The 20,800-nt window shown below is 44.6% G+C and overlaps 1 protein-coding gene across 2 annotated transcripts; it reads right to left on the bottom strand.

Moving 5' to 3' along the window:
• Positions 1-4,461: 4,461 nt before the first annotated feature.
• Positions 4,462-20,402, bottom strand: LOC139373063 (karyopherin alpha 3 (importin alpha 4)). Of its 2 annotated transcripts, none has more exons than XM_071113106.1 (16): positions 20,163-20,402; positions 17,715-17,759; positions 16,034-16,123; positions 15,867-15,896; positions 15,621-15,769; positions 11,961-12,046; positions 11,590-11,682; positions 11,338-11,507; positions 10,528-10,572; positions 10,299-10,430; positions 7,876-8,004; positions 7,544-7,648; positions 7,353-7,424; positions 7,042-7,204; positions 6,801-6,895; positions 4,462-6,494 (listed from the first exon to the last, which is right to left on the bottom strand). In XM_071113106.1, exons 1-16 carry the CDS (start codon positions 20,229-20,231, stop codon positions 6,396-6,398), a joined length of 1,572 nt encoding a protein of 523 aa, XP_070969207.1. In that variant the 5' UTR covers positions 20,232-20,402; the 3' UTR covers positions 4,462-6,395. The 2 variants fall into 2 exon arrangements, with proteins under 2 accessions (XP_070969207.1, XP_070969208.1); XM_071113107.1 differs by having other exon boundaries at positions 11,590-11,676.
• Between the last annotated feature and the right edge of the window lie 398 nt (positions 20,403-20,800).

Genomic DNA, 20,800 nt, shown 5'->3' with positions numbered 1-20,800 from the left:
TGTCACCTTGACACAATCCTGTCTCGGAGCTCTTCGGACAATTCCTTTGACCTCATGGCTTGGTTTTTGCTCTGACATGCACTGCCAACTGTGGGACATAGACAGGTGTGTGCCTTTCCAAATCATGCCCAATCTATTGAATTTACCACAGGTGGACTCCAATCAAGTTGTAGAAACATCAAGGATGATCAATGGAAATAGGATACCCCCAGAGCTAAATTTTGAGTCTCATAGCAAAAAATCCTTAAGTAAGGTTTCTTTTTAGATTGAATACATGTTTAAAATGTTTGACCTGTTTTCGCTTTGTCATTATGGGTATTGTTTGTAGATTGAGGGGAAAACAGAATAAGGCTGTAACAAAAGGGGTCTGAATACTTTCCAAATGCATCTATGTATATGGTAATAGGTCATTCAACACATCACATGCTGAAGACAGACCCTATAAACATTTAAATTGTGACTTGCTAATGGGATGTAAACACTTGTTTGTGTAATGGGACAATTCTGAATATAATAATTAGTGTTCTCTATAAAGAAATATGGCACCAATATAGAAATGAATGGCATAAAGCATGAGAAAAGCCTGACAATGAAGCATATTTAGTACCAGTGTTCCTACCTGTAGTGTTTGTCCTTGACGATGGCATAGACAAGCACCAACGTCAGGATGCCGTCCAGGACCACCGTCAGCAGCTCCAAGGAGACGATGGTGGGGTCAGAGTGGAGCCAGTGCTCATCTGCCTTTCCATACTCCTTCCCTACATGGACAGGATAACTGTTAAGAGCAGTATCTCAATATATTCCCGGGGGACCCCAGGGCCAGAGGGTGCACGTTTTTGTTCTACTCCAGCACTAACAGTGATTGATACTCCATTCCTGTATATTATTCATTTTAATACTATGTCCACTAGATGTCTCCCCACAACCAGGCCCCAAAGCACATCTCAAACACACGCACAATTTAATTTAATTTATATTTTGCATGATAAAAAAAAAAAGTTTATTTTGCTTAATCCTACTACTTAAAGTTCAGCAAAAATATTGTCTGAAGTCACTTGTTGGAACCGTGGCAACATGTACACCAAGCCTTCTCACTCACATCACACACTCACCAAGGTAATGTGAACAATTGCGTGGTAGAAAAGCCACACGAGCAACCATCTATCAGTTCCAGAGCATTTGTGTCCCCATATCTGCGCGAGGATGTAACCCACGACGAACTGAGCGGCGCAGGCCAGCAGAGAATAAACCGTCACGGGAGTAAAGAGAGATTGGGCTTCTTTAAACGCCGCCGATACCATTTTCTCAGAAAACTTGACTCAAACCATGCAAATTACTCTTTGAACTTGCAACTATCGTCTCATCCATAAAGCTAGGTAGAGGACTCATCTTTGTATCTGTGACATTAGTGTCTGCCTGCCCTGCCGATGCTGTCAATCTCAATTTTGAAGTAGTACATTTTCTTCTTCATGATTGGCTGATCCGTCCTGATGACCCGGTTGGACATGACGCTAACAGAGTCACCAGTCGGGATCATTCAATGAAGTTGGAAGTCCCACCCAGTTGACTTCATTACAATGGTGGAAGCTCTCAATGACACTTCCCATTCTAATACACTGCTCCAAAAAATAAAGGGAACACTTAAACGACACAATGTAACTCCAAGTCAATCACACTTCTGTGAAATCAAACTGTCCACTTAGGAAGCAACACTGATTGACAATAAATTTCACATGCTGTTGTGCAAATGGAATAGACAACAGGTGGAAATTATAGGCAATTAGCAAGACACCCCCAATAAAGGAGTGGTTCTGCAGGTGGTGACCACAGACCACTTCTCAGTTCCTATGCTTCCTGGCTGATGTTTTGGTCACTTTTGAATGCTGGCGGTGCTTTCACTCTAGTGGTAGCATGAGACGGAGTCTACAACCCACACATGTGGCTCAGGTAGTGCAGCTCATCCAGGATGGCACATCAATACGAGCTGTGGCAAGGTTTGCTGTGTCTGTCAGCATAGTGTCCAGAGCATGGAGGCGCTACCAGGAGACAGGCCAGTACATCAGGAGACGTGGAGGAGGCCGTAGGAGGGCAACAACCCAGCAGCAGGACCGCTACCTCCGCCTTTGTGCAAGGAGGAGCAGGAGGAGCACTGCCAGAACCCTGCAAAATGACCTCCAGCAGGCCACAAATGTGCATGTGTCTGCTCAAACGATCAGAAACAGACTCCATGAGGGTGGTGAGGGCCCAACGTCCACAGGTGAGGGTTGTGCTTACATCCCAACACCGTGCAGGACGTTTGGCATTTGCCAGAGAACACCAAGATTGGCAAATTCACCACTGGCGCCCTGTGCTCTTCACAGATGAAAGCAGGTTCACACTGAGCACGTGACAGACGTGACAGTCTGGAGACGCCGTGGAGAACGTTCTGCTGCCTGCAACATCCTCCAGCATGACCGGTTTGGCGGTGGGTCAGTCATGGTGTGGGGTGGCATTTCTTTGGGGGGCCGCACAGCCCTCCATGTGCTCGCCAGAGGTAGCCTGACTGCCATTAGGTACCGAGATGAGATCCTCAGATCCCTTGTGAGACCATATGCTGGTGCGGTTGGCCCTGGGTTCCTCCTAATGCAAGACCTCGTGTGGCTGGAGTGTGTCAGCAGTTCCTGCAAGAGGAAGGCATTGATGCTAAGTACTGGCCCGCCCGTTCCCCAGACCTGAATCCAATTGAGCACATCTGGTACATCATGTCTCGCTCCATCCACCAACACCACGTTGCACCACAGACTGTCCAGGAGTCGGCGGATGCTTTAGTCCAGGTCTGGTAGGAGATCCCTCAGGAGACCATCCGCCACCTCATCAGGAGCATGCCCAGGCGTTGTAGGGAGGTCATACAGGCACGTGGAGGCCACACACACTACTGAGCCTCATTTTGACTTGTTTTAAGGACATTACATCAAAGTTGGATCAGCCTGTAGTGTGGTTTTCCACTTTAATTTTGAGTGTGACTCCAAATCCAGACCTCCATGGGTTGATAAATTTGATTTCCATTGATCATTTGTGTGATTTTGTTGTCAGCACATTCAACTAAGTAAAGAAATTATTTAATAAGAATATTTCATTCATTCAGATCTAGGATGTGTTATTTTAGTGTTCCATTAATTTTTTTGAGGAGTGTATATATTTTGGCCCACTTAGAGGCCTCTATCATTCTCTATGGTCTTGTCTATGGTCTTGTACCAAATGGATTCCGTAGTCATCTTCCCCCTGCCCCAGTGTCACGCTGTGAGAAGTACATGGCTGGCGGTCGGATAAATCTCTACACTTGTGGGCCCTCCTAAGAGAAAATGAAGGGGAAGCTGAAGTTGGTGAACCAGAGGCGAAGCGAGTTTCGACTCCGCCCAAAATATGTCCGCGTGAAAATAAGCAGACTTTTAAGCAGACCAAGTGAGGAGTTTTTGTATGGGGGGGACAGCAATGTAGTGAATCTAGTGAAGATAAATTAATTGCCATTTTGATCAAATATAAGTTTCATAATTCTTATGTTATTAAGAGTGCACTGATGTGTCCTGCACGTGGCATTGCGACAATTTTTTTTATCGGTTGTGCAAGTTCACACGGGTCTCTGCACTCATTGGCTAGAATGTTCCCACCTGCCGCATGCCATTCGCCTTTGAGAAATTGTTAGAGCGGTCAGTCGACCATCTTGCCACGCCGATTGTAGAATCAACCAGGAGGAGGTCCGAAATCAGGACCTTGGACAGCAGATTGGATAGCGACTGACAATAGTATAAATCAAGCATAGTATATTTGTCTAGTCAAACTTTTTATATTGTTTGTATATCGTATTTTACAGTGGTGTAAAGTACTTTTGGGTATCTGCACTTCACTACATTCCTAAAAAAAATGTTTTACTTTTTACTCCATACATTTATCCTGACACCCAAAAGTACCCATTACATTTTGAATGCTTAGCAGGACAGAAAATTGTCAATTTCCCACACTTATCAAGAGAACATCTCTAGTCACCCCTAATGCCTATGATCTGACCGACTCACTAAACAAATGCTTCATTTCATTTCTAAATTGTCTGAGTATTGGAGTGTGCCCCTGGCTATCCGTAAACTAAAAAAAGAAAATGTGGTCTGGTTTGCTTAATATAAGGAATTTGAAATGATTTATACTTAAGTACATTTAAAACCTATACTTTTACTCAAGTATTATTTTACTGGGTGACTTTCACTTCACTGGAGTCATTTTCTATTAAAGGTATCTTTACTTTTACTCAAGTATGACAATTGGGTACTTCTTCCACCACTGGTATTATACATTTGTGCGACTGTCCTTGTCTATCAGTTTTGTAGACCCCAGGAAGAGTAACTGCCTCTTCTGCATAAACAAAATGGGGATCCAAATAAACCGTGCCATGGTTCTCAGTTTACCTAGTGAAAAAACACAAAGGCAAAATGGATTTCAACTCATTTTCTTTAATATGCACAAGAGTTGAAAGGAACATTGAGCCACCTTAAAGAGATATGGATTCTAAAATGTATAAAAAGTAAGACAGAGGCCAAAATGCTATCTGTTGCTTTTTCGTATTTAATACATGTTTCGTTAGCAAGTAAAAATCTTGCCCAAAAGCATAAACTTGTATCACTTTGATACAAGACAAACAATTCCATTCTTTAAAGTGGCTCTCATTCGATGTCTCTAGAATCTAGATCAATGACTGTACACCAGCTAGACTTTGTTCATCGGTTGTGAATGGCTAGTCCAAAAAGGCGTGGGCCGCTCCCCTGAAATAGTCCCCATGCCTTCTCAGTAGTTAGCAGCCAAAACATAACTACATTAGTCCAAATGTAATTTGTTTTTTCCGGTCCCTTCACAAATAAATGCTGGAGGGAAATCAAGACAAAAGTCCAGTTCACAAGAGAATTTTCAATCAAGTCATCGATCACGTTACACGTTTAAAAACTAAACTTCCCTGTTAATCTTTCAACAGTAAAAACATTACAGCCTCGCAAAGTGAACCGATCGATGGATGACTGGCAAAATGCAGCTGCTTTGTACAGACCAAACTTCAGACAGTTGGGGAAATACTCTTAAATTGTAGAATTAGATGTAGCATATAGAACAACTGTATGGTCAATGGACCATTGCAATGCAACCATAGCTTTGACTTATCGAAGCAAACATTGCTTTCCACACACAGTAAGCAGAGGGAGGGGTGACTGAAGTGTGCATAAGACTGAATAGAAACTGCAGATGTGGAATCTACACAGATGAAATCAGTGTTACATTGTCTTTCTCTGTCCCTCTACCGATATATCTTTCCAAAATATTTCCTCAAATTATTGAGTCATTAAATTCAATGTCCGACGATATGTCTCCCCTGCAAGAGGAGATGGATGTCTTTTGGAAACGCCCAGTTGAAGCCTGGTTTTTAAGGCTTATTCGTTGTTGAGGGGTTTCTCGTTCAGAGGATAGAACCTGGTAAGCGGGACTGATCCAAAACCCAGTTTAAAGGTTCTGAGGAGAGGTGCGTTTGGTTCCAGCTCAACTCCAATCCCCTCCTCTCAACCCAAAAACCATTCCACCAGCAAGCCATCCATAGATCAATGCTACAAAGTCTTCCTTGTTATTCATTTCAGAATTTCCCTGTTGCATCATTTTAAATATTTTTTTTTGTACTTTAAATCCATTGTATTTCATGATGATTTCACAACTAAAAGGAATAATATTATAGTGATAGGTGGTTGTTGAAATCTGTTCAGTCCACTTGGGAATTTGTCAACTGCTCACTTCTCTACCCTCTGAGAAGGGGTTTGAGAGCATTCATTCTCAGTGTTCTGTTCAAAAAAAAAAACCTGTAGTTCAATGAGGACTGAATAAGTAACAGCCCTTTGATGAGGTCATCAATTAGAATGTTTAACAAAGGACGGCCTAGATGCTGTCCGTACTCCTCAAGAGTCAATTAACTCGGAGGTTGAGTGTCTTCAGTCGCCGTGTCCAACGTGCTCTGATCCCAGACTCCAGAGAAGAGCACGCCTTTAAATGAGACCATTCCTCTTCTTTGCTGATATGATGATTGGTAGAACAAGATCATTGGTCCATGCACACAGATGACTTCAGTCTCTTCAGGGTGTATGTGTGTGTGAACGTGTCTGAGTAAGAGGATAATAGCAACTTTTTGGCAACTGCAGGAATGACGGACTAGGCGTTCTCTCTTTCTGGAACATTTATAAGCATCGCTGTGAGATGCTTGAAAAGAGATGGATAACAATGATCCTTCCTTCAGTGCTTGAACTGTTGTTAGTGAGTCAGTGATTGATGTTGGGAAGGAGGTGACTGGAGGGTTCAGAGCAGCTAGAGAGTTAGACCTACTAGGTGGACGTTTGCCTTTAAAACTTGAACTCCTTTGCTTGCAGGTTGGTGGCGGGGTCAAAGTTGAATGTTCCGCCCTGAGTGGCTTCGGGGATCAAACTGGGATCCTCATCAATCTAAAAAGAAACGAGGAAAATAAATGGATCAGGGTGGTGCCATAGATGAACAAACACACAGAGTGGAGACTAGATTCACTGTCACTACAGAAAACATAGGTCAAATTTTCATTAGATTATATATAGAATTATGTAACAAGGCCTATAGCCGATTCCTCCGTCTTACCCCATTGACAGAGGAAGAGGAGGAAAAAGACCCTGCGTTTCTGTAGCACACATCCTACACCCAGCACAGCACTGTCAGGACAGCGCTGGGTTCTAACGGTGTGCAAACTGTAGGGCTTCTGTCAGAGCAGAGGTACTCACATCGTCTCCTGAGAAGTACTGGTCGATGATCTCGAAGGCTAGTTTGTAGATGTCCTCGTTTTCATGCTGCTGAAGGTTCTCGATCTTCTCTAGACCTGATGGGCAGAGAGAAATTAGCATGAAAGTCCATCACAGTGAATCAATCTAGAATGTGTGTTTCACAGTAACAACACTACACTGTCATACAATGGCAACATGGTGAACTGACACAAGCACTCCCCCCTCTAACACACACACTGACCTCCACACTCCTCTATGATCTCAGCGATGGTGCTGGCCTCTTCCCCGGCCATGATGAGGACGTTCTTGAGGCCGTCCAGGACCACCTGAACCACTTGGGAGTCCTTCACAGATAGCAGGCTGCAGAACGGAGGAACCACATTCTGCTGCACTAGGTACTCCACCTATAGGGTCGGGTAGAACATAGCAGATCAGCCTATCGGGGCCGTGCTTTGCCTACAGACGGGTAAACTTAACCAGCCAATCAGGACCATACAAAACGCAACGCTGTATGGATTGGGTATTGATGGAAACAGCCCTGGTAGAACATACCTGATCCTTTCTTCCACTTATTGTCAAGTTGCTGATGGCCCAGGCTGCCTCCTTCTGTGTGCCAAAGTCTCCCTGCAGACAAACACAGAGAGAGGTTGTCAGTGGTTAGGGTAGTGTTCCTTACAGATCTCCACAAGGACATAGGGGCTACATAATGCTTCGTAGGGCTACATAAGGGCTCAGCGACTCACCTTAGCCAGCTGGTGGATGATCATGGGCAGCAGGCCAGCGTCGATGACGGCCTGCACCTGCTGCTGGTTGCCTGCTGTGATGTTGGACAGGAACCACACGGCCTCCTAGTGGGCGGGAGGGATACACACACACACAGGAAGCCATTCAGCTGAGAGAAACCCACAGACACGCACACCATGGACCACATGAGTACGACTGAGACCGTTACACAGAGGTATAGATACTGTTGGAAATAAACGACACTGGGGTCCATCCCATTTCAACGCTACAGGACTTAATTACAGCAAAACAAACATATGCCACCAATAGCATCTAAAAGTGTGCCTGTTACCTTGTTGATCTTCTCCTTGGGGTGTGTGAGCAGGTTGGGGAAGTGCGAAAGGACGTCACAGTTGAGCACCACCTGCGTCTGCTCGTCTGTCCCCGTCACAATGTTCCCCACTGCCCTCAGAGCTGCAGTCTACAGGATATGACATCATAGGTGGTTAATGACGTCACAGGAAGTCACACATTCCATACAGTAAGTTCCAGGTATATTACCCTTCCCACAAGCCTAACCTCAACCATTAGAGGGAAAACTGGAAACGGACGTTAGATCAGAGTAGGGGCGACTTCATCCTACTTAGGGATGTGACGGTCATGAAATTGTCAGCCGGTGATTGTCGAGCAAATAAACTGTCACTCACAGGGTAATTGACCGTTATTTAACATAAACACGTTTAGTATCTCCTGGCTTCCACACAGACTACAAGTCACCGATGCAGACCTTTGGGACATCTAATAAATCCATGTAATATAGCCTACACCCTCACAATAAATCCACTATTTATTTTAGACAGCTCAAAAGAAAATGTAGTCTATTTCAGAAGAACAGAATAGCACACTCTGAGTTGCCCTTGTTAGGTCCTGATCTGGCTATACCAAATGACTGTGGGCTACACTAGTTTAGCAGACAAGCATTATTTTATAGTATGAAGAACACAATTGCTAAATTAAATAAAGGATATTTTCTCCAAACAATTTAAGTTGTTTGCAAATGCAGCTATTCTGTGTTGAGCAATAAAAAAAAACAGGTACTCCTATATGTTTAATTTAGTTATGTATGCAACTAGTTGATACACCAACGTTGGGAGATAGAATGCATTAAAAATGAAAACACAAGGCCGCATGATGCGACTGATGATGATTTGAATAAAGTCTCATGAATGGCATGAGCACTGTTTCTGGTGCCGGCTGCACACCATCAGTCTCTCATTCACAAGTTGACAAGCACTTGATAATACTCTCAACGGGCCTCGAATTTCCCAGCGGCATCCCCTTGTGTGGCCTTAATCCCCTAAAAAAAAGATCTGCCTGTCACGTGATCAGGTCCTTCTCACAGGCATCTCAGCTAAGAAGTAGGCTACAAGTGAAGACCGACACATCATGACGCAACTGCGCGCTTCGGCTTTATGTTAGAACGGTTCACATTTAGCCTACTTTTCATCAGCCAACAAGATGAGGAGACCTAACGAACAGCAAAAGAACTAGCATATGTCAATCTACTGTCCCCCATAGTACAAAAATGTACCTATTCTGTTGGTCCGCTTGTCCTTCTGTGAAATAAATCATTATTCTAAACATACTCTGGGCCTGTTGTGGAATACGATAAAGCCCAAATTAATACAACCACTCACATCAAAAAATAACTTTAAAAGCAATGAGGTTGATGCAACAGATCAGAGCATTTATCTTAAAATGTTGATCAACTATTAGGCTATTTCATCACATAAGTGCAGCAATGCGCACACGGCAGTAGGCTATAAGCACGAATGTTCCAAAATGCAATCAATTAGCAGGAAAACACTGTTCTCAAAGTGAACGTAAATGCGATTCTGCATGTAATGCTTTAATATTAAATAAGGTGCATTTCTATGGTGAAAATGTAATTCATCAAACTTGAAACTCAAGCGCCACCTATGTATGCCAGTTAGGCACTACACCGGTTGAAAAGTGGATTCATGTGCTCCATTTTAAGAAGTTATTTGGCCACTTTAGTTGTGATACAAACCTTATCAAAACATATAGGCCTATGGGCTAGGCTACATGAGGTGATTGGAAAAAGTTGGGGGAAAAAAGCATGCAGCGTTTGTCTTACTGCACACACTGGGCATCATTCACAAGTGATAATACATCACTCACAAACGATAGGCTAATATTGTCACCCATCAGACAGAACAGGTGAAGGGGGGAAAAAAATGATGCGATCTATGCACTTATATAGTGAATTGAGGACGCTGTGGTTTATTTTCATGCCAGCCAGGTAGGCTATACTCCTGTTGTAAAGAGAAGCAATGTGCTTAATATTAGGAAAGTTGAGAAATAAATATAGTAGGCCTAGCCCATAGAAAGCTGATGGGATCCTCCTCTTTTTAATAGAAGCCATCACTGTTCTCTCACGCAATTGCATAGCCTATTAAAATGTTGCGCAACATGAGCTCTCATGAAGTGTTTGATTAGATTTTCAAATACATTTGCATTCATTTCAGAGTGATTAGAGGGACATTAGAGGGCTGAGTACCAGGTAGTTAGCAAGTTTGGTAGGCTACTAAAGAACAGCAGCAGCATCAGAGCTATAGAAGCCTAGTTACCCTGACTAAACGGTCACGTGGCATTTGACTGCGGACATGACTAATGACCACTGATGTGGCGGTAATACGGTCACCGTAACAGCCCTAATCCTACTTCCAATCAGGGGAAAGGAAGCAGACATACCTGAACTTTGACCTCTTGGTGGCTGAGCAGGGGGACGAGGAAGGGGACAACCCCCGAGTCGATGACCATCTGGATCTGTTCGTTCCCTCCATCTGTGAGATAGGACAAGGCCCACACTGTATCCACTAGGATCTGACCACAGAGAGAGGACAGAGTTAGAACCAGGGAATTTCCATAGGGAATGGCAAAGCAACTAGCTTTGCTGTTGTGATAGTAGGGTGATACTTACATTTATATCAGTGTGGTATATCAATACACAGAGAGCAGGTAGAATCTGGAAGAGGAGGAGAGGAGAGAGAGTCAGGCATAATGATTGGAGGCGTACAATGAAGCGACTATAGATCAACAGACAGGACCCAGGGTGTCTTCTGTTTCAGCAGGCAGACACTGCAGACCTCCAGGACCAGGCTAGATGGTTGGGAACAGGGAAGCAGAATGCTAGGCAGCACCCAAAGTCCCAGACCACTTTCCCTAATCAAACCCCCCATCGTCTGATTGTCCTCAGAGCCAAACACATGGAACACAGCCAGAGCTGTTGGGAAAAGGGTTCAGCTAATATTGACGACAAGCGTCTATGTGAAGATCATAATTCAGTCAGATTGGCCTCCGAGTGGTGCAGCAGTCTAAGGCACTGCATCGCAGTGCTTGAGGTGTCACTACAGACCCGGGTTCGATTCCAGGCTGTGTCACAACCGGCCGTGACCAGGAGTCCCTGCCTTGTCTGGGTTAGGGGAGGGTTTGGCCGGGGGGGCTTTACTTGGATCATCGCGCTAAAGCGACTCGTGGCGGGCTGGGCGCCTGCAGGCTGACTTCAGTCGTCAGTTGGACGGTGTTTCCTCCAACACATTGGTGCAGCTGGCTTCCAGGTTAAGCGGGCAGGTGTTAAGAAGCGCTGTTTGGCGGGTCATGTTTCAGAAGACGCATGACTCAACCTTCTCCTCTCCTGAGCCCGTTGCAGCGATGAGACAAGATGGATATCAATGAAATCCAGTTCGATTGAATGACTGTGCTGGGTCTCACACACCTCTGTCTGTCTTACCTCCTGTACTGTCTCCATGGGGGGCGGTGGGTCCTTGTTGCGGCAGAGGTTGACGATGACCCAGGTGACGTTGCGGAGGAAGGTGATGGGGATGGAGGGGTTAATAAATGACAGCAGGGGCTTGACCACGCCCAGGGAGATTACGTAATCCCTGCACTGCGGTCCATCGCCTGCACGGGAAGAACACAGGTGTGTCATTGACTGGCATCGGCCAGTGTGTGTGTGTATGCATGTGTGCGAGCCATCACTCACCGATGATGTTGCCTAGCGCCCACACGGCCTGTTCACATACGTTCTGGTGAGGAGATTGTAGCAGCCGCAGGAATAGAGGCACAGCATCTGGACATGTAGAGAGAAAGGCAGACCCATATGTTAGACAACGTTGTAGACAACAGAGAGAGACAGAAACATCAGTTGACAGAGGTAAAGAAAGAGACATAAGTTAGACAGAGGTAGAGTGAGGGTCTGGCAGACAAGAGACAGAGAGATGGGGAAGACAGTTGAGAACAGGTGTTTCTATACCAGGAACCAGATGGATAGGTTGGCTCATATAGACCGGTCCATTATGTATGCCTGATGGGTCAGTTTGAAACTGGGCCACTGAAGAACTAGAAACTACTTACTAGATTTGACAACAGCTTGAGTCTGTTGTGACGTCCCTGATGCTATGTTGGTCAACGCCCAGGCAGCCTCAAACTGGAGAGAGGGACTGGGGAAGAGGAGAGAGTAAATGAGCCTAGCTATATGAAGAGACAAACAGAAGCTGTCCCCAGATAACAAAACACGACCAATAAGCCCATCAACAGCACATGGCTACTGATCAACAATCCATATCACCCTGCATCACCACTAACCCCCACCTCGGTCTAATGTGGTCTTCTGTGGCTCCTATATACAGTGCCTTGCGAAAGTATTCGGCCCCCTTGAACTTTGCGACCTTTTGCCACATTTCAGGCTTCAAACATAAAGATATAAAACTGTATTTTTTTGTGAAGAATCAACAACATTTGGGACACAATCATGAAGTGGAACGACATTTATTGGATATTTCAAACTTTTTTAACAAATCAAAAACTGAAAAATTGGGCGTGCAAAATTATTCAGCCCCCTTAAGTTAATACTTTGTAGCGCCACCTTTTGCTGCGATTACAGCTGTAAGTCGCTTGGGGTATGTCTATCAGTTTTGCACATCGAGAGACTGAATTTTTTTCCCATTCCTCCTTGCAAAACAGCTCGAGCTCAGTGAGGTTGGATGGAGAGCATTTGTGAACAGCAGTTTTCAGTTCTTTCCACAGATTCTCGATTGGATTCAGGTCTGGACTTTGACTTGGCCATTCTAACACCTGGATATGTTTATTTTTGAACCATTCCATTGTAGATTTTGCTTTATGTTTTGGATCATTGTCTTGTTGGAAGACAAATCTCCGTCCCAGTCTCAGGTCTTTTGCAGACTCCATCAGGTTTTCTTCCAGAATGGTCCTGTATTTGGCTCCATCCATCTTCCCATCAATTTTAACCATCTTCCCTGTCCCTGCTGAAGAAAAGCAGGCCCAAACTATGATGCTGCCACCACCATGTTTGACAGTGGGGATGGTGTGTTCAGCTGTGTTGCTTTTACGCCAAACATAACGTTTTGCATTGTTGCCAAAAAGTTCAATTTTGGTTTCATCTGACCAAAGCACCTTCTTCCACATGTTTGGTGTGTCTCCCAGGTGGCTTGTGGCAAACTTTAAACGACACTTTTTATGGATATCTTTAAGAAATGGCTTTCTTCTTGCCACTCTTCCATAAAGGCCAGATTTGTGCAATATACGACTGATTGTTGTCCTATGGACAGAGTCTCCCACCTCAGCTGTAGATCTCTGCAGTTCATTCAGAGTGATCATGGGCCTCTTGGCTGCATCTCTGATCAGTCTTCTCCTTGTATGAGCTGAAAGTTTAGAGGGACGGCCAGGTCTTGGTAGATTTGCAGTGGTCTTATACTCCTTCCATTTCAATATTATCGCTTGCACAGTGCTCCTTGGGATGTTTAAAGCTTGGGAAATCTTTTTGTATCCAAATCCGGCTTTAAACTTCTTCACAACAGTATCTCGGACCTGCCTGGTGTGTTCCTTGTTCTTCATGATGCTCTCTGCGCTTTTAACGGACCTCTGAGACTATCACAGTGCAGGTGCATTTATACGGAGACTTGATTACACACAGGTGGATTGTATTTATCATCATTAGTCATTTAGGTCAACATTGGATCATTCAGAGATCCTCACTGAACTTCTGGAGAGAGTTTGCTGCACTGAAAGTAAAGGGGCTGAATAATTTTGCACGCCCAATTTTCAGTTTTTGATTTGTTAAAAAAGTTTGAAATATCCAATAAATGTCGTTCCACTTCATGATTGTGTTCCACTTGTTGTTGATTCTTCACAAAAAAATACAGTTTTATATCTTTATGTTTGAAGCCTGAAATGTGGCAAAAGGTCGCAAAGTTCAAGGGGGCCGAATACTTTCGCAAGGCACTGTACCTTGTTTTTGAAACAAAATCAACATTTTTGTCCATTAAAATAAACTCAAATTGATCTGAAATACAGTGTAGACATTAATGTTGTAAATTACTATTGTAGCTGGAGAAGGATCATTTTTAATGGAATGTCTACATAGGTGTACAGAGGCCCATTATCAGCAACCATCACTCTTGTGTTCCAATGGCAGGTTGTTAGCGCAAACTGCCTCTAACCAGAATAGAAAGGAGTAGGAGGCCCCAGTGCACCACTGAGCAAGAGGACAAGTCCATTGGAGTGTCTAGTTTGAGAAAGAGATGCCTCACAAGTCCTCAACTGGCAGATTCTTTAAATAGTACCAGCAAAACAATAGTCTCAACACCAACAGTTAAGGAGGCGACTCCGGGATGCTGGTCTTCTAGGCAGAGTTCCTCTGTTCAGTGTCTGTTCTTTTGCCCATCTTAATCTTCTACTTTTTATTGGCCAGTCTGAGATATGGCTTTTTCTTTGCAATTCTGCCTAGAAGGCCAGCATCCCGGAGTCGCCTCTTCACTGTTGACATTGAAACTGGTGTTTTGCAGGTACTATTTAATGAAGCTGCCAGTTGAGGGACTTGTGAGGCGTCCGTTTCTCAAACTAGACACGAATGCACTTGTCCTCTTGCTCAGTTGGGCATCAGGGCCTCCCACTCCTTTCTATTCTGGTTAGAGGCCGTTTGTACTGTTCTGTGAAGTGAGTAGAACACAGTGTTGTACGAGATCTTCAGTTTCTTGGCGATTTCTCACATGGAATAGCCTTCATTTCTCAGAACAAGAATAGACTGACGAGTTTCAGAAGAAAGTAATTTGTTTCTGGACATTTTGAGCCTGTAATCAAACCCACAAATTCTGTTGCTCCAGATACTCAACTAGTCTAAAGAAGGCCAATTTCATAGCTTCTTTAATCAGAACAGTTTTCAGCTGTGCTAACATAATTGCAAAAGGGTTTTTGAATGATCAATTAGCCTTTTAAAATGATAATCCAAGTTTAGCTAACACAACGTGCCATTGGAAGACAGGAGTGATGATTGCTGATAATGGGCCTCTGTACACCTATGTAGATATTCCATTAAAAATCAGCCGTTTCCAGCTACAATAATCATTTACAACATTAACAATGTCTACACTGTAATTCTGATCAATTTGATGTTATTTTAAGGGACAATTTTTTTTGCTTTCTTTCAAAACAAGGACATTTCTAAGTGACCTCAAACTTCTGAACGGTAGTGTATGTGGGTGTATATCTATCAATCTCTCTCTCTGCGTCTCCTCACGCTCCTGCCTCCATCACCCAACCTCCCCCACCCTCCTGTTTACACCCCCCCCCCCCCCTCCAGGGGAGTACCCCTAATCGCTCCCCATCCCCACCACTGAAGAGACAGAGCTGTCAGCTGTGGGGCAGTGCTAGTGCAGCAGAGCGGAACACACACTTTCTCTCCTATCCGTCTGTGTGTCTGCAGCCTGCTACAGTGTTCACATCAGCCCAGCCATGCGGAGGAGAGGGAGGGCACACCAGTATCCCCAGAGCATGACAGAGAATGTAGAGAGAGACAATGGAGAGAGAGCAGTCTGACACATACGGGGCTAGTCTACCCACTCATTCACTCTCCTCTCCTTTTGCCCTTCTCAGACTTTTGAAAGGGGGCATCACACAGAATTACCACAGGGGCAATTTACCACCATCTTTCAATTACTCTTCCAGGGCAAAGGTGACCCATACAGTCTCTTCCTCCCCCCCATAAAGCAGACTTACTTGTCGTCCCTCTCCAGGCATTTGACCAGGATGGGCAGGATGCCAGACTTAATCAAGTCGTCGATGGGGGGGTTTCTGTCACTGGACAAGAGTTTTCTGGCTGCCTGCACGGCACTGAGCTGGATGAGTCCGTTGTCACTGACAGCATTCTGACAGGAAGGAGAGCGAGAACACGAGGTTAGCGCCAACAGCTCAAGGTGTATGTACGGGATGGGTCTCAACAACACTGACAGAATGCAGGCTTACCTGTAAGATGGCTTCCAGTGTTACATTTTGCTGCAAAACAAAAAACTAGAGTTGTGAGATTTGCTGTAGCTACGCGTTTACATGGTGCAAGGTTAGAGCTAGGAAACATATCCCTATCATTCCTGAACTTGAAGCCATAGTGTGAGAGAGAATGAGGACTGACTCACCCCTTTGAAGTCAGAGTCTATGTCTGAGTCTTCCAGGCTCTCCTCCTGTGGAACGTTCCTCTTCTTCAGAAGGTGCTCATCTCGTTTGTTCTGGGGGGGGGGGGGGGGGGGGGGGGGGGGGGGAATATAGAAGGAATATAGGAGTGAATGCTATTGGAAACATTCACCCACACAGCGAGGGAATAGATTCCCTGCTTGACTCCTACAGGCTAAGACTTCTCCCATAACCTCCCAGTGATGTTAGTGGCAGATAGCACGAGGGAGGAATGCATCCATCTCTGCACAGACGGTTCTCTTCTGCAGCACACATACTGCTATGTGAGAGAACTGCTGTGTCACTCATCCTACATTAGTGGTTTGCTCTTCTGTAAGGGTAGGACCTGGCTTTTTAGCAGAAAAAAAACTGAAGTTCTCTCACTTGTCATCAAATCATACAGGCCTACTGGATATGTTTCTACAAAACTGCTGGTCAGCTCAGACTTCCTGAAACACTTCTGCAAGCCGCATTCAGAGGACACGTTGGGGCCTTAGTGCAAAGACCAAGGGCTCAGAGTAGAGCTGGGCGATATGGACAAAAATCCATACCGCGCTAAATTGTTTGAATTGATGCAATAATGATAGGTTTGGAACATTGATGTGCACCACAGTTTAAAATTATCCTTTAAACTACTAGTATGATGCTTGTACATTTTCTCAAATCACCCATTTTAGCAAATGTATTTGATTTCAAACTTCTCTTTTCTCTAATATAGGCTTCTTATCGCAATGAACGATATCAGCTAAATGCCTTCAATAAGTGACCGGTATGGTCGGTGTCAATCATTTTAATTATATCATCTCAGCTCTAGCTCAGAGTCATATTCCAGTGGAATGAAGTCCCCCCCAGATGCTGATCTAAGTTCAGTTTGGCACCATCCCCTCTAAAAGTCATGGTTCTACCCAGAGCAGCTGCTATAGAGTCATACGTCCAAGACAAGCCTGTGTGTCTGATGAACCTACTTAATGGCCCCTGGCCAGAGCTCTGCGCTTCTGCAGGCCAGGAGAGGGAAACCCTCCCCAAGGCTGAGGGGTAAGACCAGTCTGGCCTCTCTGACAGGGTGGGAGAGCGAGAGAGGGATGACCTAAATACAGCCAAGGCATCCTGGCTCTTCAACAACAACCTGAGCATAAGAAGGGGGGTAGTTTCCTCACACACACACACCTACTTAGAAACAAAAGGACTCAGCAGACAGAGCAGCCCATAAGGGGCAGGGGGTGGACCAGGCTGCTCGGCCAATTTGATAAACAGAAACTGCAACATTTCCCATCAAAATAAAGATGAATTAATTCTATAACCCTGCTTCCACCTAACATCCACATCCCAGAGAGACTTAACAGGCTGGAAAAAGGGCCTGCATGTATCAATTAAAATGACAGTGCCTGTCTGTTGTGCCACACATACCTAAACAAGAGGTACATGACAGACACTGCAGCACTGGAATGTCATATGTGGAGTGGGCCAGGACACAAACAGAGACCAGAGAGGTGTGGTAGGGTGGGAGAGGTGAAGGGTGAAACTCAAGAGGATAGTGTGGAGATTTAGCCTTTCTAATTTCAGTGTGGGGAGGAGCAGAAGTAGGCTAATGGGTTAGTTCATTAGATGCGACAACTATAAACAGTCAATTGAGATGCTGAGGCTCACCTTTCTCAGCTCCACTGTCACTTCATTGCGATGTCTTCGCATAGTCTGTAAGAGAGAGAGGAGAACAGTCAGAGATGAGCCTAACTACTGGAGCATTAAAAAGACAGCCCATACACTCAAACAAACCACATGCAATGTTAGTCAATTGGAACTGGCTCCATTTTGTTTACAGACTGGGCTTTAGATTACAAGTGTACTGCTGCATGTTGGCAACAGGCGGCAGAGGATCATGTTAACTTGATTGCCAGTCGGGGCATCCTGGTTCATATTACTAACGCTGTGTAACCTCCCTCATGCAAGCAATGATTCTGTTTACATTTATCCACCAACTCAAAGGTGTGACCCGCTGCTGCTGGCAAAACCCTGCCCCTGATCTGACACCCTAACTCAAGGTTGCAGTAAAAAACAGATGTGGTTCCGTATGCGTTTGAAAAACTCCATCTATTGAAGACGGAACACAATGTTTTGCCAACACTGCCTTTTGTGGGAACTGTGTTTAGGGAGGATAGTGAATCAGCCATGAGAGAAAGCCTGAGATTGGCTCAGCTGGCCAGCTGGGAGGAGGAAGTCAGAGACCTCTGAAACTCAACAACGATCGATCAAATCTATGGAATTCCAGGCATTTCTCTAGGACACTCATTCCATGCTGGGACAAGAGGGCGACTTCCTGTGAGAGGGAAGACTGCCTCAGCTCCTGGAGAACACACCAGAGGTCTTCAACCTTTCTTTACATTTGAATACTACTTATTCTGCATAGCCAATGTTGATTGTGGAGTATCCTGTTATATGTTGGGATTATTATTGTATTGTAACAACGTCATACACGGCAGTCACTGTGGCCCTCTGTGGTGGTGTAGGTCAGAACTTGTGAAAGGGATACATTTTCTGTAAGCTACAGATTTTAACATTCCTTGAAGTCTAAACACAGCCTAAATCTCACTGAAGATGCTGTGTGTGTCCTCTGATGCAGTAGAATTCAGCACCATAGGAGCAGGGTGAGTGTGTTGCCCTGGGGCACTTCTATAGATCTGATAGGTTACTGTGCCTAAAGGATAGGGGCTGTATCTGGACAAGGCCTTTCATCTCTGACAACAAGTGATCCATCTCGTATTCTTGGCTTAGCTGCTGCAAGCTTATCAGCGGGGCTGGTGGGTCGTCAGACATGTGCAAGTCACACTGGCACTTGGCCCCAAAACAACCATGCCGCACTTCTGTTTCCTCTCTGCTCAATATAGCACATACCAGATGGACAGTAATCCATCATGCCCTCCATCCGAGATTACTGTGTTTCTAATACATAAGAATATGGGATAGTCAACATGTTATGTAGTCCCAAAAGTGGAATATTTATGTTAAGGATGTGTGATCTATACAGATACAAAGGAAATGGCATGTCCCTTTGAATTAAATGTGTGGCCCTAATCATCGAGTACTGAGTTTCAATTGTTCCTTTATTTAAGTAGGCAAGTCGGTTAAGAACAAATTCTTATTTACAGAGACTGCCTACCCGGGCCAAACCCGGACGACGCTGGGCCAATCGTGCACCGCCCTATAGGACTCCAAATACGGCAGGTTGTGAGACAGCCTGGATTCGAAGCAGGGTCTGTCGTGACGCCTCTAGCACTGAGATGCAGTGCCTTAGACCGCTGCACCACTCGGGATGTTTATTGAATCAGCATGGTGACAGTAGCATCATTCGCTTTAGTTCCAGATGTGCTATGGTGTTTATGGTGCAACTGCTCTAACTCACTGTTTGTTGAACACCCACCCTGCGATCACTGGGATATTGAATTGCAAGCTGTTCATTCACGTATGAGTTAGCTAGCTGGGTATATTATTATAAACTGATTAATAACGCCGAATCTCAACTGTTGCAGCCGTAGAAGTTGAGTTGTGCTAGTTGTTTTGTAACAGTTAATGTGCATCATCCGCCCATTTTGACACATACAACTAGCTATAATTAGCTGGTTTGGTTAGCTGGTAAGCGTATCTAGCTCAGATAAGTTACAGTGACTGACTTGCCAACTCGAAATATCAAATGTCATGCCCATGACCAACATCACGATAGTTAGTTGTCTGGTGCCGTTTACCAATTATAACTATTACTTTAATTTAGTTTAGTTGATGCCAAGAGTAAATTTCAAAAAATATGTTTATCACAACCTAGCTAGCTGCTAGCAAGCACAGAGTTAGCAACTTTCCTGGCTAGCTAGCAGGCCTTGCGAAAGCCGCGCCCGCTCCGCATGATAAACTTTAGCTAGTTAGTGAATGTGGATGATATCATAATCGGCGACACATTATAGAAAAAGAAAACTTCAACAATGACTGACAATGAATACTGCAGCAACCAAACCGAATTGAGAGCTAGGTAACCCCGAGTGTTCGCAAGCACTCGTTGCTAACGGCTAGTTAGCCAGCCAGCTAACGTTAGCCTAGTTAGATTCTCACCTCGACATCGCGCCCCTTGTTTTTGAAGCTCTTAATTCGGTGGTTATCCAAGTCGGCGTTTTCTGCCATGGCTGTCTGTGTTCGGGATGTTTAGCTAGTCCTGCACTTGAAGCTCCGGTGGGAAAAGAGAAAACGTACTGCTGTTTTGCCGAAGGGTGGCTGGCCAGACGTGATACACCGCGATGGGATAATATCGTCAGGGAGGAGCCACGGAATCCTGTCAATTGGGGGAGGAGGACCTATGGCTAGTATGTGTGCATCCCCTGGTGTAACCGACTTCCTTGCAACATAGTTGCGCAATGTAACTAGTTGATACATTTAAATTGCTGCAATATATCCAGTGTTTTTTTTGTCTCCAATGAAGATACTCTACATTATTACCAAACGACTTGCTAATCAACTATGGCTGGCTACTTTACACTGATTGCTTGCTGTTGTTGACAGATAGGTTGGATTTGAGCCCAAAGGGAGGAAGGACTTCATTATGAAGAATCACTGAAGATCAATGCTTCACAAATTAAACAAAAAATGAATCGACTTTACTGTTAATCCACACAAATGTCGCTACACTAATATGTGAACAAAAAACAATCAAATCACTACTACATTTTGTTGTTTAGCATTGCTTTAATTTATTA

This window comes from Oncorhynchus clarkii, chromosome 18 (genome assembly GCF_045791955.1).
Source record: "Oncorhynchus clarkii lewisi isolate Uvic-CL-2024 chromosome 18, UVic_Ocla_1.0, whole genome shotgun sequence".
NCBI classification, from domain to species: domain Eukaryota; kingdom Metazoa; phylum Chordata; class Actinopteri; order Salmoniformes; family Salmonidae; genus Oncorhynchus; species Oncorhynchus clarkii.
Note: the sequence above shows the minus strand (reverse complement) of the source record. Positions and strands in the feature narration are given on the sequence as shown.